This window comes from Piliocolobus tephrosceles, chromosome 5 (assembly GCF_002776525.5).
Source record: "Piliocolobus tephrosceles isolate RC106 chromosome 5, ASM277652v3, whole genome shotgun sequence".
NCBI classification, from domain to species: domain Eukaryota; kingdom Metazoa; phylum Chordata; class Mammalia; order Primates; family Cercopithecidae; genus Piliocolobus; species Piliocolobus tephrosceles.
The window spans coordinates 122,076,302-122,093,659 of record NC_045438.1 but is presented as its reverse complement, the minus strand read 5'-3'; the positions used below and the strand labels follow the sequence as shown (position 1 = coordinate 122,093,659).

The 17,358-nt window shown below is 36.0% G+C and overlaps 1 protein-coding gene across 2 annotated transcripts in view; it reads left to right on the top strand.

The window, feature by feature from the left end:
• The first annotated feature begins 3,431 nt into the window (after positions 1-3,431).
• MEP1A (meprin A subunit alpha) overlaps positions 3,432-17,358 on the top strand; it is a 41,226-nt gene continuing 27,299 nt past the window's right edge. Inside the window, exons 1-5 of one of the 2 annotated variants that reach the window (XM_023213073.1) lie at positions 3,432-3,536; positions 3,621-3,645; positions 3,736-3,786; positions 8,330-8,370; positions 8,831-8,906. In XM_023213073.1, the coding sequence (XP_023068841.1) occupies positions 3,468-3,536; positions 3,621-3,645; positions 3,736-3,786; positions 8,330-8,370; positions 8,831-8,906 (262 nt within the window). In that variant the 5' untranslated portion in view covers positions 3,432-3,467. Of the gene's footprint in view, positions 3,646-3,735; positions 3,787-8,329; positions 8,371-8,830; positions 8,907-17,358 lie in introns of both variants that reach the window. The other variant, XM_023213071.1, reaches the window with a different exon arrangement.

Below are 17,358 nucleotides of genomic sequence, written 5' to 3'. Positions count from 1 at the left end.
GAATTGGTATCCTGCAATAGAGTAGAAAGAGGGCAGAGAACATCCTTGAGAAAGGGTTGTGGTGAGAGGACTTTGCAAGTCTCTTAGCCCAACTCCTGGCCTGAACTTTTATGAAGCTGGAGAGTGTGTGGAAATAGCTGGAGGAGGGTTTTTCCATTTTCTACCTGTTAATGACTTTCTTCCTCCAAGCTTCAGACCATTTTCTCAACTGGTCAGTTTATGAAATGCCCTGCCTGAGATCAAAGCAAGTCACCCCATCCAATACCTTCAGAGAAAATTCTATTTACTGTTTTTCAGTTAAAATGATAACTTATTACCTACTATGTTTCCAAACACTGGGGCAGATACAGGAAATAAAGCATGGACCTTGACCTCAGAGTGCATAATCTTCCTTAAACTGAAAGGCCATAAACCCTTCAAATGAAGGACTTAAGGCCCCAGCCTTACTCATCTGATACCCTGATACAATGAAGAAGTGACTAGGATTGCAAATAGCTGGTACTAATTAACACCTGCCATTAAGATTGTGACAATAAAATAATTGGGGGCAGGTTGTGTCTGCTGAAGACCTATGTTCTCACCACTGGAGATTCCACTGAGCAAGGAGTGGACTGAGCTGTTTTTGTTACCCATGTTGTGCTAGGAGGTAGTTGCTAACTAGCAGGTAGAAAGAGCAGTTTATCGAGTGCTTCCTATGTTTCTAGTAGCTGTGGTTTACATATGTTATCCTATTGAATCTTTATATTGGCACCATGAAGTAGGCACCACTATCCATTCTACACATAGAAAGTAGGTGCTAAAATTGCCATAGCTAGTCAATGGTAGAGGTGGAATTCCTGCCTATCTGATCCCAAAGCCATTGTTGTAAAAAAATCATTCAGATAAGTTTAAGAAGGCAGGGAAAGATAAAAACACATCTGGCTGGAAGCAAGAGAAGGTGGAGAGAATTAAGCAGCTTCACTATCGCCTGTTTGAAATCCTAATACCTGAGATTTAGTAGAGAGGTGTACCAAGCAACAGCACTGCCTGTTTCTTTAGAAAATAACAAACTCCTACTTCCTGGCTTCCAAGATTAACAAATATTCAATTTTACCATAATTGCTTCAGAATTTGAGAAAAATTAAACAACACATTTAAGAAATAAAAGTCCCATATGTTTTCCACCCTGATACTTAAAGCCAATTATTCTTATGATGTTGCCCAATTTTAAAATTTGATTATTGCCCAATTTTTAAATGGTATGGATTGTAGTTGCTCACTTAAGTCATTGCAGCTGTTGAGCAAATTTGGTTTTTTTGTTTTGTTTCATTTAAAAAGGTAATATTAGTGGCTTGTAGTGGTTAGAGACAGTGGAAGATGGCCTTTTGTCAGCTCACCATCAGTGGCTTAGGTAAAACAAAAATCAGCCATAGACCTCTTCTGCCCATCAGAAGCAGGCCCCCAGTTGACATGCCTCCTATTTTATAGCTCAAGAAGCTCTACTGTTCACCTTCTGAAAGTCTTTTGTGACAGGAAATGCTTTTTTGATAGCAAGACTAGCCCACCTGCCCAGTAGTAAGTCTGAGGTAGAGAGTTGCAGGCTCTAGACCTTGAAGATTGCTCTAATACCAAAGATTCTTATACCTGGTGCAGGCAAGAATAGGTGGGTGTGTGCATATATTTAGTGTTGTGCTGGGGCAGATGGAGCCCACTGTGTACATCTCTTCCCAACGCTGCATTCAGTGACATGATGTTGGTAGCTTGAAATTGACCATGGAAATCAACAAACACTACAAATAAAGGCTTGGTTTTGTTTGGTTGCTCGTTTGTTTTTACTTTTTTTAAAAGAGCCAATTGTTAATTTACCTGTGCATGACTGAATATATTCCATAATTTATCTTTTCTTTTAGTATAAACACATTTTCCTCATTCTTTACTATAACACAAAAAACCTTCAGTGAATATATTCTGTGGAATTTTGTGCACATATGTGTGAGTTCCTTTAGCACATAGACCTAGGAGTGATGTTTCTATCCTATGAACTGTGCACATTTCAACTTCATTAGATAGCATCAAATTGATGTCCTACTAGATTTCCTATTTTCTTACCTCCTTGTTGACACTTGATATTGTCAGTCTTCTTAATTTATGCCAATCTTAGCTTGAGGTGGGTATTTTACTGCTATTTGAATTTATATATTTTCTGATTACTTATGAGGCTAAAAACCTTTTTACATGTATATTGGCCATCTGGGTTTTTTGTGAATTAGCTACTCATATTGTTTGTTCATTATTTCCTTAGATAATCTCTTTTTCTTGTTATTGATTTGTAGAAATTCTTTACATATCCTGAATATTTATTCTTATTCAATTATATGCACTATACATATCTTCTCTCATCTGTGGCTTGTCTTTTAATCATGTTATGTTTTTGTCATGAAGAAGTTTAAATTTTGATATAGTCAAATATATTATTCTTTTCCTCTATAATTTCTATGTTTTTTTCATGTTCAAGCAATCTTTCTTGAAATCAAGGTTAAAAATATGTTCCTATATTTTCTTTTTCAAAGTTTCTATTTTCATATTTACATTTTTAATCTATCTAGAATTTATTTTTGTGAATGGTGTCAGATGAACATTTAATGTTTTTCCTCATATGGAAATGCAATTATTCCAACATTATTATGAAAGAGACCAGGATTTCCCTCTTGACTGTTTGGTTCCTCTCATACACAAAAGCCCCACAAGTGCTTGCATCTATTTGGATATTACCTATTCCAGGCTATAGATTCATTTTGTCTTTATTTTTGGAACTATTACACTCTAATTACTGTAACTTTACAAAAGTTCTTGATATTCTTTTAGGGCGATTCTTTTCTCTTTATTCATCCTTTTCAGAATTTTCTTATCTATTCCTCAAAGTTTACTCTTTCATGTGAAATGAACCATTTGTCAGCTTGACAAATTCCACTGAAAACCCTGTTAGGTTTTTTACTAGAATGAAAATGAATTTATAGATTAATATTGAAATAATCTATTAATATTTCATATATATGTATATATATAGAAAGAGTCAGGTTTTTTTATGTCCTTCAATAATTGCTTTGTAACAGTTCCATAAAATTTGAATTTATATTTTATTTGAATTAAATACTTAATAATAAATTTTTAAATTATTTTTATTTTTATTATTAAGAGGATCTTCTGTTATATTATATGAATGGCTATTGCTGCCCTATAGGAATGTTATTACTTCTTATATGCTCATTTCAGTATTAATTTTTCAAACTTTTCCCCAGTCTCTGAAGCTTAAGCATTTAAGGTAAACTTAGTGTCTGTCCTCGAAAGAGTCAATGCTGTTATCTTTGACTACCTTTTTTAGCACTACGGTACATATGGAAGGGTCAAAGTTTCTAATACAACCATCAGGGTAAAGTCTAAAAGGTATTTATGACAAGGTGTCTGCTAAAATCAGCTCACTCGCAGCAATGGCTTGGACTAGATCCACATGCATTCTCTTTTTTACCTTGTTTTTTGCCCACATAGCAGCTGTATCGGTAAGTAGAGTCCTGCTTTTTGGATATTTAGAAATATTAATTCTAGTATACGTTATCCATTTTCTGTATATTTTTTTTTTTCAGATTAAGTATCTTCCTAAAGAAAATGGTAAGAATTAGTTCAAATGCACAGAGAGTGTTTTTAAAGTTTTCTCGTTCAGCAAAGCTAACAATAGTTTTTTTCCCTCACTTTTAACAGTACATGATGCAGACTTTAGTGAACAGAAGGATATTTCAGAAATCAATTTAGGTGAGCTCAATTTTTGCATTATTAAAGTATTGAAATTACTTAAAACCCAGTGATGAGGTTACTGAAAAGCACTTTCCTTCATAATACTGTATTGTGATTCTTTGGGGGAGAAATATTTATTGATGCTTTGTGAGAAATTGCATTTTCTGAAAGATAAAAATGTGGAAAGAGAAGACAGTTAGACCAGACATTCTAGGAGAGCTAGGGAGTCCTCAATGGATCTAGATACATAACAAGTTTCTCTTTATAAAAAATTTATTTTTCCAATTTGTATTTGGAAGAAAAGGAAAGCAAATAGATAATTATTCTGATTGTTAAAGAAAAATATAAGAATAAGCCTGTGGTTATATTTAGTGGGGAAACAAAACCCGACCCCTCCACTGGCCATGATATTTTTATTTGTCCAGTCTTCTTGTGGAGTAAGTGCTGTTTTCATTTTCAGGGGGGAGGAGCAAGTGGCTTCTCATGGTTAGAGTGAGCAAGTGGCTTCTCATGGTTAGAGTGACCTGCTCAGGATCATAGGTAGCAGTGACGGGGCTCACTTCCAGATCTTGTAGCCTGTACCTTAATAGCTCAGTGCTATCTGAAGACTACAAAATGAAAATACCTATACCTAAGGGTCAATTTTTCTGGCTTTCTCTCACTCACAGAGAAGCCAGTTAGTTGATATTTAATTGGAATAGCTGGAGAATGGCTGCATAGGCAGAGCAGAAATAGTTTAGGAAGGTAAATGGGTGAATGCATGAATGAGTGCCAAGACTTCAGAGCCAGGCACTAAAATATCTCTTTTTAGAGTCAGCCATTGTGTAAACAGTTCAGAGAATCTGATGTATTTTACAACAGGGCTGGGATTTGAATTTTTAGAGTTTTTCTAATCTCATCCTTATCTATCTAATAAAAAGTAATTCTTTACCACTTTGCCATTTTGTACTCTTCAGGCCCACCACCACCTCTGAACTTTGACCCCAGTGAAGAAATCTCATTACCATGTAATCTTTTTTTTAGGTCATTTCAACCAAGCCACCAGGATTGATTGGGTTAGCCATATGGCCAGATTCTAACACTGTAAATTGATGGTGAAAATCATATAGAGAAAATTACCACCTTTCACCATCTTCTTTTTGCCTCACAAGGCTGACTTAACATTCATCCTCTACCCCAAGACCTGCTCCTCTTAGTCCTTTTCATTTCAGTAAATGTAACTCACTCCTTCTAGATTTTAAGCTCAGAATCTTAGACTTGCCCCTAACTCTTGTCTTTCTGTCATACCTTATGCAAAATCTGTCAGCAGATGCTATTAGATCTACTTGATCCATTCTTCCTTCCTTCCTTCCTTCCTTCCTTCCTTCCTTCCTTCCTTCCTTCCTTCCTTCCTTCCTTCCTTCCTTCTCTTCTCTTCTCTTCTCTTCTCTTCTCTTCTCTTTTTTCTTTCTTTTTTCCCAAGATATGGAGTCTTGCTCTGTTACCTAGGCTGGAGTGCAGTGGCACAATCTCAGCGCACTGCAACCTCCGCCTCCTGGGTTCAAGGCATTCTCCTGCCTCAGCCTCCCAAGCAGCTGGGATTACAGGTGTCCACCACCACGCAAGGCTAGTTTTTGTATTTTTAGTAGAGACAGGGTTTCTCCATGTTGGTCAGGCTGGTCTTGAATTCATGACCTTGTGATCCGCCCACCTCATCCTCCCAAAGTGCTGGAATTACAGGCATGAGCCACCGGCATGCCCGGCCTAGATCTACTTTCAAATCATACCACAGTTGAGACTTTTCAGCACTTTTACTGTCCCCATCTTGGTCAGCCACCTCATATCCGACCTGGTCCTTTGAGGGGCCTCATAACTGTGCTTCCTTTTCTGCCTTTGCTCCCTACAGACTATTCTGCACAACATAGAACTCTTCCTTTAATATCCTTCAGATCATGTCATTTCTCTGCTCCAACCTTCTAATGACTTCTCCTCCAACACAAAGTAAAGGCCTTAGAGCCTTGATTCCCAAAGTGTGTTCCACAGGCCAAAGTGACTTGTGTCACTCAAGAGCTTTCTCTTGGAAATGCCGCATTTGAGGATCCACCCCAGACCTACCAAATTAGCATCTCTAATTTGACAGATCCAAGTGGTTTCTATGCACATTAGAGTGTGAGTCGATCTGCTGAAACAGGATTTGTGACTACTCTTCCTCTTCCCACTTGAGCTCTCCAGCCACCCTGACTGCACAGCTACTCCTCTAAGGAAGTGATTTTCAATGTGTTGTCCCCCAGCCAGCAGCATCAGTAAACTTCCTAGGAATGAACATTCTTAGGCCTCGCCCCAGACTTAATGAACCAGAAATCCAAGGGTGGGGGCTCATCAACCTGTGTTGACCAAGCCTTCCAGGGGACTCTGATGCCCGAGTTTAGGACCACTGCCCTAAGACATCAAGGCTTTCCTGCCACAGGACCTTTCTATCTGGTGTTGCCTTTACCTCCACCACACTTCCTTCATTCCCTTACTCTATCATATTTCTGCTAAAATGCCACCACCTCTGGGGGGCCCTCCCTGACCACTCTTTAATAAAGTAGCAAACCTATCTCACCTCAGCACTCTTTCCCACCTTACCTTTCGTTTGTTTCTTTATTGTACTTTTCACCATTTGTCATATTTTACAGTTATTTGTTTATTTGTATGTCTCCCTCTTCCCCCAATCAAGAGTGTCATCTCCTTAAGGACTTTGTTTTATTCTCTGCTATGTCCCAGCATCTAGAAAAATGCTTCAGACACATTAGGCATTTAACAAGTGCGCACCACATGAACAAATTGGGTAATGAATAGATTGAGGCTTGCTTTCACTGGATGTGCACTTCTTTGGGAAGTTCTCCCTGCCCCCCATGACCCCATCCATTCTCACTGACCACTGGGGCCAAAATCTGAGTGGGCTCATTCACTTCACTCTGGAAGAGCTCCCTCAATTCCATTATAATCCAGGCCAGGTGTCAGGAAATACAGATTTTTGCTCAGGACAAACAAATAGTAGAACTATTCTCAATGAAAGAATAGATGGACCAGAACAAAGTCCTTTTATTTAAAAGATTATTCAAATCTGGGTCCTACTGACAGTGGTACAGTGATGTCATTACTGTTTGTGGTTGTTTAATTGCACTGCTAGCATAGGAATAGGTCAGGGCTAAGGAGGTTAAGCAATCTAGCAAATGTGTGCATGAGGAAGGGAGTGATGCAGGGATAGCTCTAGTTAGTCACTGGCAAATGAAATCATGATGCCTGCTAATACCTAACACCTCCTTGGTGTCCTATGCATAAATGGAGCTGCTTCCTGAATGAGCCATTGGCTTTGCCAAATGGGGCCTCTGTTGGCTCGTGAGACTGTGGTAATTAATCTCTGCTTTGGTTTCCCGGCCTGTAAATCAGGGCTGTCCTCAGAATGAAGTACAATCCAGTGATTCTGTCTGAAGTTGTTGCATTTTACAGAAAATGTTGCTTGTCACATGAGAGTTATGATAAGTGATGCGCTTTTAATGCTTGAGAAATTTTCCCACAAAGATCTTCACTTTTAAGAATCTTGCTTACTGAAACAGGATGAGGCCAGGATTAAGCAATACCAGCAGTGGGAGAGTGTATTCTGCTAAGCACCTGAGAACAGATGTTTGGAGGTATGGTTTTGAATGGATCTGTCCACAATCCTCTGGTCTTCCTTATGACGTGGGCAGCACCTTGAGCTTGGTTTTGGAGGGTATCATTGTTTTTTCATGGGAAAGAGCAGAATACATTCATTTACCCTGGGACAAGAGGCAGAATGGTACAGGGGCAGAAAGAGCCCTGAATGGGAAGGCAGGAGTTTCGATGCTCACTCGGCCCCTGGATTACATAGTACATCACTTCATGTCGCTGGACTCTATTTTTTTCTCCATTTCTCTCAATATTTTTCTTTTCTTTTTTGAGATGGAGTCTGGCTCTGTCATCCAGGCTGGAGTGCAGTGGCGCAATCAGGCTCACTGCAACCTCCACCTCCTGGGTTTGAGCAATTCTCCTGCCTTAGCATCCTCAGTAGCTGGGACTACAGGTGTGCACCACCAAGCTCAGCTAATTTTTGTACTTTTAGTAGAGAAGGGGTTTCACCACATTGGCCAGGTTGGTCTCAAACTCCTGACTTCAGGTGATCCGCCCACCTCGGCCTCCCAAAGTGCTGGGATTACAGGCGTGAGCCACCACCCCCAGCCATTCTCTCAATAGTTTTCATCCTCCTTATCAGTGCTGCCTCAAATCCCTTTTTTATAGTCAGTGATCAATAAAATCCCTTCTAACTTATCTCTTACTTTTAAGATTCTTAGACAAGATTTATTGCTCCAAAATTGAAAACAGAGGCTATGACAATATGTGATACTCATTGGCCATTCATATTTGCTCAACTGGAATTTTTGCATTGTTTCGAAAAGTTTTGCCACATAAAGACTAATATTCAAAGATTTATAATGGCAAAGATTAATTTTATTATGAAAGATGCCTTTTAATAATGTTCACTCAAATATTGTTTTTTTTTAAAAAATTCCATTTCCAGCTGCAGGCTTGGACCTCTTTCAAGGGGACATCCTCTTGCAGGTGAGTATCTGTCAAAGATGCAGTAAGTTCCTCAAGACAGACAGTACCATTGGTTGTCAGTCTCTGCTCTGTGGCCAGCCCTGCGATGGGCACCGTGAAGGAGATAAGAGAAATCTCATCTATAATCTGTTCCAGTGAGGAGTTCCACTATAACTGGTAAGGACAAAAACAGAGGGAAAATAAGTAAACAGCACAAAAGAGTCTAAAATAATTAAATGGTTTATCTATTCAATTTTCCTGGGATTGCAGGCCCCCTTTATTTTGTTCTTAATCATTTCTCTGATTTTTCCAAATTATCTCTCAAGGGACTTCTATTGCTTTCATAATCAGAAGAGAATTTGCCACTAAACTGTTTGAATTGTGTGATAGACTGTTTGCTGTGTGAGAGTTTGTTGAAGGAGGAGGTCAAGGTGACCTTGAGGACTAGGCTTCCCACTCACCTTTACCTTTGTTTTCACAGAACTCCAGAAATGGCCTGAGAGACGCAAACACCAGGTGGAAATTCCCCATTCCTTACATCTTGGCTGATAATTTGGGTAATATTAATTGCTCTTAATTAGAAGTTTTTGGTTTAACTCTCTCTCCCCTCTCAGCCTGCTCATGGGCTTCACATTGGAAGTAACCACCAGGGTCTAAGAGGGTTTTCAAGTCCTGATGAATCTTTATCTCATGGGGAGAAAGACATGACATTATATCAAAACCAGTGCTGCTTAACCAGTCTGAGATACACAGTATCCAAGAATAACTTTTAAAATGCAACACACATTAAAGTATTAGTATAACTAGGAGCAACATGAAAGAGCAAAAACCCAATGAAATATAGTTTGCATCAGAGCAAGGCAAAGTTTGCACTTTGTTTAGGTGAATCTAAATGTAGTGTGAGGATACTATTTTCAGCATATTGATTTCTTCTCTTTTTGTTACAAGAGAAACATGCCACACTTTGAGAAATAGAAAAGTCCATATTTCATATGTTCACAATCCTTTTTTCTTGGTGTTATTAATGTCTACTCTTTTCTCTCTTGAGAAAAAGATCTGAATATGGTACATTTTACTCATTGGTAGAAATAATGACTAGTGGAATCACTTCTCTGCCTTTTAGCTAAGATTGTGTATAGAACTAACAGCTGGTAGAAATAAATAAATATTAGAAGCCCCATGTAGGCACCCTCAAGCAGTTGACTGACAGCTGAGCAGCCATGATGACTCAATGCCTACAAGGCCCCACCTGCTTAGACAGATGGACAAGATTAGAGTGAAGAGGGAAAGCCAGGACAAGGTTGCTTCATCTTGTTGGGCTGCTAGGCTGCTTATAGTCTCAGGACATGTAGATTATGTTTCAGTATTTTCCATCCTCTTTATCAGTGCTGCCTCGAATCCCTTTTTATGGAGAACAGCTAGATATAAACAAATATTGTTATTCTCAACTAATACTTGGAAAATTGAGTTATTTTCTCCAGTGTTTGCCTTGCAAATTCATGGAACACCAATACTTAAAGGAACATGATTTAAGAAACACCAACTTTAAAAGGGGTTCTTTCCCATTACAGGTTCTTTTATCCTGTTTGTCACATCTCCGCCACCCTATTATGTGCCAGGCACTGTGCCTTCATCTAATATTTTATGTAACCTTCACCATTGCCTCTGTGAGGTGTAAGGCAGTGCTTCTCAGACTTTAATGTGCATAGGATTCATATGAGGAGCTTTTTAACCTACAGAGTAGGTCAGGGTTGGTGCGTGAGATGTTGCATGTCCAGTGGTCCTCCAGTGACGCTGATGCTATTGGTCCCCATGCCGACCACAGCTTAAGTGGTATGGTCTCTCTAGCTGCAAGGTAGGTAAGAAATTATATTTGAGAGTGATTTGAGACAAGTGACCTGACATAAGATAAAGGTAGTAAGGATACAGCAGTATTTCTCAAGCAACACCATGTGAAGGTCACCTTTAGTGTTAAAGTTCAGATGCCCAGACCCAGACCACTGTGAAAGCAAACTTTCTAACTAGAGTTCAATATTTGCATAGAATTGTCTTATTCAAGTTAAATTTACATAGAGTGAAATATACAAATCAGTAAATAAGGCTTTTGACAAACACATACGCCTATAAAATGCACACTTCCCTCATTCCATAAAGTTCCTTTCTAGGCAGTTCCCATCCCCACTCCCTAAGAGACAACCACCATTCTGATTTTTCCCCATGGATTAGTTTTTCCTGATTTACAGTTGGTTTACAGATAAATGAGCTCATATACCATAACATTTATTTTTTAAATACTGTGTGTCTGGCTTCTTTGACTTTTTAAAGTTCTTCCATATTGTTGTGGATCAACAGTTAAATCTTTTTTTTTAACTACTCAGTAATATTTCTTTACATTAATATACTGTAAATCATTGTCCATTTTTCTGTTGGGGCTACTATGAAGAAAACTGTTGTGATAATTATTGTACAAGTTTATGTGAATACATTTTTTATTTATCTTTGGTAAATGCCTAGGAATATAATTGCTTGGTCACATGGATAACTGTGTAAGAAAACACCAAACTGTTTTCCAAAGTGGCTGTGCCATTGCACACTCCTCCTGAAAATATATGAGTGTTTCATTTGCTCCACATCTTCACTAACGTTGATAGCATTAATCTTTGTAATTATAGCCATTTTAGTAGTTGTAAAATGGTACCTCCCTATGATTTTAATTTGCATTTCCCTAATGATTAGTGATATTTAGCACATTTCAGTATGCTACTGGCTGTTTTTGTATCTTCTTTTACGAAGGTCTGTCCAACTCCTTCATGAGTTTTAAAAATTATATTGTTTGTCTTTTTATTATTTGTAGGATTTTATATATTATGGCTAAAGCCCTTTGTCAGATAGATGTATTATAAATATTTTCTGTTAGTCTGTTACTTACCTATTTGTTTTTGTTTTTCAAGCAGTGAATTTTGAAATGCAAAAGCTTTAAATGCTGATAAAGTGTGATTTATCAATTTTTTAACTTATAGTTTGCATTTTTACATTCTAAGAAATCTGTGCTTAAACCAAGTCGCAAAGATATATTCCAATATTTTTGACGTTGTGTGGTTTCAATTTTTGTCTATAATTGATTGCAAACTAATTTTATGTACAACAAGATGAAGAGCTTGAGATTGGTTGATTGGTATTTATTAGCCCAGTTGTTCTAGCAACATTTGCTGCAAAACTTTGCTTTTCTCATTGAGTACTCTTTGCAAGAGTCTTGTTTGCCAAGTTTTCCAAGACTCCTTACCTCTTGATCTGGTATCTCTATTTTCTTCTCTTATTCTACTTGTCCATCATCATGTCAAAAATCACTATGTTGATTGCTCTAGCTTTATAGTTAACCTTGAATTGAGTGCTCCAGCTTTGCTCTCCAATTTCAAGACAGTTTAGCCTACTCCAGACCTTTTGCATTTTCATGTATATTTTATAATCAGTTTCTCTAAAAAGCCTGCTGGGATTTTGATAGGAATGTGTTGATTCTGTACATAAATTTGTAGAAAACTAATATCTTAAAAATATTGAGTCCTATAATCCATAAACATGGTACATCTATCCATTTATTTCAGTCTTCTTTAATTTCTCTAATCCACGCTTTATAAATTTCAGTGTAGAGATCTTGCTTGTCTTTGGTAAATTCATTTCTAAGCATTTTATATTTTTGATGCTATTAAAATGAAATTAAAAAAATTTTTTACCACTAAATGTTTCCTGCCAATACATAAAAATACAATGGAGTTTTATATATTGATTTTGTATCCTGTTACCTTGCTAAATTTACTCATTAACTTTAATTGTTGATTTGTAGATTTTTTTTTAGGACTTTTAATAAAAATTCTTCTTGCCTATCAGTATAGACAGTGTTACTGGTTCCTTTCCAATTTTTACACCATGTATTGCTTTTTCTTGTCTTACTGTTCTGGCTAGGACCTTCATTACCATGTTGAATAGAAGTGGTAAGAGTGGACATCTTTGCCTCATTGGCTTGTTTTAGTGGTAGTATTCAATACTTCATCATGTGGGACATGAATGTTTTCCACAGATGCCCTTTGTCAGATGACATATTTTCATCATGAATAGTTGTTACAGTGTATCAAATGCTTTCCCTGCAACAATTTAGATAACTATACTTTTTATTCCTTATCGTGTAATATGGTAAATAACATCAAATTTGAATGCTAAACCAACTTTGCATTTCTCAGATGAGCTCTACTTGGTTATGATGTATTACCCTTTTCATATTTTGCTGCATCCCATTTGGTAATATTTTGTTATAGATTTTTGTGTTTATATTCATAAAACGTATAGGTTTCTAATTTACTTTTTCGTAATATCTTTATTAGGCTTTAGTAATAAAGCTATGTAGATCTCAAAACCATCTTGAAAATGTTTCCTCTTCTTTTATCTTTTGAATAAGTTTGTGTATGATTAAAATCTTTTCTTTCTTAAATGTTGGTAAAATTCACCAATAAAATAACCAAGTAATGGAATTTTTTTTTGTGGGATAGTATTTTTATAATGAATTCAATTTATGTAACAGTTATACAATTTTTCTTATTTTCTATTACGCTGCTTTTATTAAATTGTATTTTTCAGTAATAAAAAATTAAGATTACCTTAATAGATGCAGAAAAAGCATTTGACAAAATTTAACAATTATTTCAACTAAGTTGTCAAAATATTGGCATAATATCTCATTATCTTTATAATGTCTGTAGAATCTTTAGTAATATTCCTGTTTCATTCTTGATATTGGCAATTTGTGTGTTTCCTCTTTTTCTCTTGACATGTCCTGCTAGGAGCTTATTGATTTTATCAAGATTTTTACAGAATCAACTTTTGATTTGTTAATTTTCTCTTGCTTCTCTGCTTTCTATTTAGTTGCTTTCTGTTATCTTTATTATTTCCTTTCTCCTACTTATTTCAGGTTTAATTTGCTCTTTTTCTATGTTCTTAAGATGAAAATTCATATCACTTATTTTAAATCTTCATTTTTTCTGATGTAATATATTCTACAACATGGCCACTAATGCTATAAATTTTATTTGAAGCACTGCTTTACTGCTTTCTTCAAATTTTGATACGGTGTATGCTTATTAAAGTTTAGTGTATTAATGGATACTTCATAATTTATCTTGTGAATATTTTCATTCATGGATGGGATAAAAGCGTATTTAAATTTTTAAAAATATTGTCCTTAGCCTTACTACTATGCAAGCATTTTACAATGTTATAATTCCATTTATACCCCTGCCCTTTGTACTTTATTGTTTAGTATTTTCCATCTTATGCTTCATGAGTCTCACATTATAGTGTTAGGATTTTTGATTTAAACAGTTGTCTTTTAAAGTAATTAATGAAAAACAAGACAGTTTTTATATTTACTTTTATATTTGCAATTTCTGGTGCTCTTCATTGCTCCTGTAAATTTGAATTCTTATCTAGTATCATTTATCTTCAGTTTGAAGAACTTCCTTTAGCATTTCTTATAAAGCAGATCTATTGATGACAAATTCTGGTTTTTCTTTTACCTGAAAATGATCTTTATTTTGCCGCCATTTTGAGAATATTTTAACTGGAAATAGAATTTGGGTTTAGAGTAGTGTTAAAATTATTATTTTAACATTTTTCAGTTTTAATGCATTGTCTTTTTGTTTTCCAACATTTGATTATAAAAACTTTTAAATAATCAAAAAGTTAAAAGCATTGTGCAGCGAACACTCACATACTCACAACCTAGATTACAATTAACAGTTTTATTTGCTTTATCTCATCTATCCATCCTAATATCACTGGATGAATCCATTGTATTTTTGATGCATTTCAAAGTTGCTTTCAGACACTAGTAGACTTTACCCCAGTCACTTCAGTATGCATGTAATTAACTACAGTTCAATATTTGTGTATAGTTCCCTTTAACATAAAATATATATGTGGTAAAATGCATGGGCCTTAGATGTACAATTCAATGAGTTCTTAAAGAGATATGCACCTATGTAAGCCACATTCCTATCAAGAGAAGGAACATGTTTATAATATATATACCTCTGAAACCTAACTTCCTATGAAGAGATGAAACATTTTTATCATTCCAGAAAATTCTTTTATGGCCCTTCCAAGTCATTCTCACTTTTCCAGAAAAAAAAAGCCACTGTTCTATTTTTTCTTTTCTCTTCATACGTGAATTTAACCTCTTCTAGAATTTCATATAAATGGAATCATATGTTATATACTATTGATTAAGGCTTCTTTTTACTCAGTAAAGTGTTATTGGGATGCATCAATGTTACTGTGTTTATCAATAATTTGTTCTTTTTTTGTTACTGAGTGTCATTTCATTGAATTGAGTATGTCACAGCCTGTTTTACCATTCTCTTGGATTGAATCTATGTTTTGGCTATTATGAATAAAGGTATTATGAAAAGTCTTGCACATATTCTTTTTTAAAATATATTTTCATATCTCTGGTGTAAATACTTTAAGAATAAAATTGCTGGGTTATAGTATAGATGTAGGTTTAGTGTTAGACCTCTTTCAATGTGCTGGTACCATTTTACACAACCACAAACAATGTATGCGAGTTTCATTTACACCGTGTCTTTGCTAACATCTGGTGTTGTCAATTTTTTAAATTTTAACCATTCTTTTGGGCATGTAGTGCTATTTTATTAATTTATTGATTTTTATTTCCCTGATGACTAGTAATGTTGATCTTCTTTAAAGTTAGTTATTGGTCATTTGTATATCTTCCCTCGTAAAATATCTTCTCTGTTAACCCATTTAAAAAATTGGGTTATTTGTTATTTAGTATTGAGTTGTAAGTGCTCTTTATATATTTTGGATATGTCTTTTGTCAGATATATATTTTGCAAATATTTTGCTCCAGATACACTGTTTCTTTTCTCCAGTGTCTGATAAGAAATCATCCATCTTGCATATTGTTGTTCTCCTGTATGTAATGTCTTTTTTCTCTAGTTCCTTTCATATGTCCTCTTTATTTTTGTTTTTATAATGGTTTCATTATGATATGCTTATGTTGATTTTCTTGTTATTCATCCTGCTTGGGCTCACCAAGTTTCTTATATTTTTAGGTGATTTTTAAATAACCAAATCTGAAAAATATTAGGCTGTTATTTGCTCAGATATTTTTCTGTTCGTCACCTATTCATCAGAGACTCTAACTGCACATATCTTAGACTGGGTGATATTTTTTGCATTGGTCACTAAAGCTCTATTCATTTTTCTGAACATTTTTCTCTCTGTCTCTTTTATCATCGCCAGTCAACTTGTAAAATTATCCAGTGAATTTTTTATTTTGGATATAATACTGATAGAATTTTCACTGGGTTCTTTTATATAATTCCCATTTGTCTGCTAAGATTATTTGCATGTTCATCTTTTTTTTCCATTAAATTCTTTAACAAGTATATAATAGAGATTTAAAGTGTTTGTCTGCTAATTCTAACATTTTAGTCATCTTGGGGTCTGTTTCTCTTTCTAGTTACTGCTTTTAATATTATCTATGCATAACAGTTTCCTGTTCCTTCACAGGTCTCATAATTTTTGATAATATATTAGGCATTATATTACATTGTAGTGATTATGCATATTCTCATTCTTCTCTGAATTGTGTTAATTTTTGTTAGAGCAGTTAAATTACTGCATGATCATCTAGAATTTGTGGAGGCTCTGTGTGGTTTTGTCCTTGGTTCAAGGCAAATGTCTTAGTGCTGGAACACAGTCTTTACTGTTAAGTCACAGTCCTTCTGGGGTTTCAACGGAATGCCTGAGTTTCCCCAGCCCCTGTAACTTTGCATGACTCAAACTCCAGATTGTCCCTCCACTGCAGTGGGCAGCAACTGATGTATCTGTTCAGGTTGCTCAGTCTTCCAATGGCTCCTTCCCATTAAGGGCCTTGGAGCCTTCCCCCATTTATGCAAAGTTCATGAGTTAGACAAGGATTGAAGGGGCACTTATCCACAAACTTTGGGATGAATCTCCTCCTTGTCAACCATGACTTTCCTTTCCAGGACTTCCTCCCTTGATTTTCAGACACTCAGGTTAAAATTCAGCCCCAAACCTGTCCCTGTGGTATGTTAAGAAAATACAACTGCAGATTTATACCTGAGTTCTCTTTTTCTCTCACTGAAGAAATTAAGACTTGCCCTCATGCAAAAAGCTGTATAAATGTGAATCTTACCCAGTGAAATTTTCCTTTTTTTAAGAAAAAAGTCCTCCATTTTCCACCTGCTTTAGCTATTTTCCAGCATATTTAAAGAGTTTATTTTCTTATTTTTTCAAATTTACAACTGTTATCTGTGGGAGGATTAATTAGATTCAAGCTCCTTGACTGTTATGAGCTCCTTGACTGTTATGAGCACCAGAGATTCTCTCAAAGGATTCTTAAACTGAATCTAGGTAGCCTTCTTATGCTTATCTTCTAATGCACACAGCCATTGGTATCTGAAGTTAATTCTTCTCAAAAGAAAAGAAAAACAGAATAAATAAAGTTAACTCTTCTCGTATTATTTGATCCAGGGTTAAAAGAATGCTAGTGGTTTTCAAAACTAACTTGTGGTTTGACACAGAACTATGTACAACTTACTATGTCAGGGCAGTCGGCTAGGAAGAAGAGTTACAATGAGACAAAAAGTATACCCCATTCTCTCAAGGAGCTAACAGTGTCTTAAGTGTAGCAAACCACCTACATAAAAATGACTCATGAAATCAAGCTTTGGCCACCTATAACCTTAGCACTTTGCGAGGCCGAGGCAGGAAGATCACTTGAGCCCATGAGTTCAAGACCGGCCTGAGCAACTGAGACCCACATCTCCAAAAAAGGGGGGGGGGAGAGAGAGAGAGAGAGAGGAAGGAAGGAAGGAAGGAAGGAAGGAAGGAAGGAAGGAAGGAAGGAAGGAAGAGAAAGAAAGAAGGAAGGAAGGAAGGAAGGAAGGAAGGAAGGAAGGAAGGAAGGAA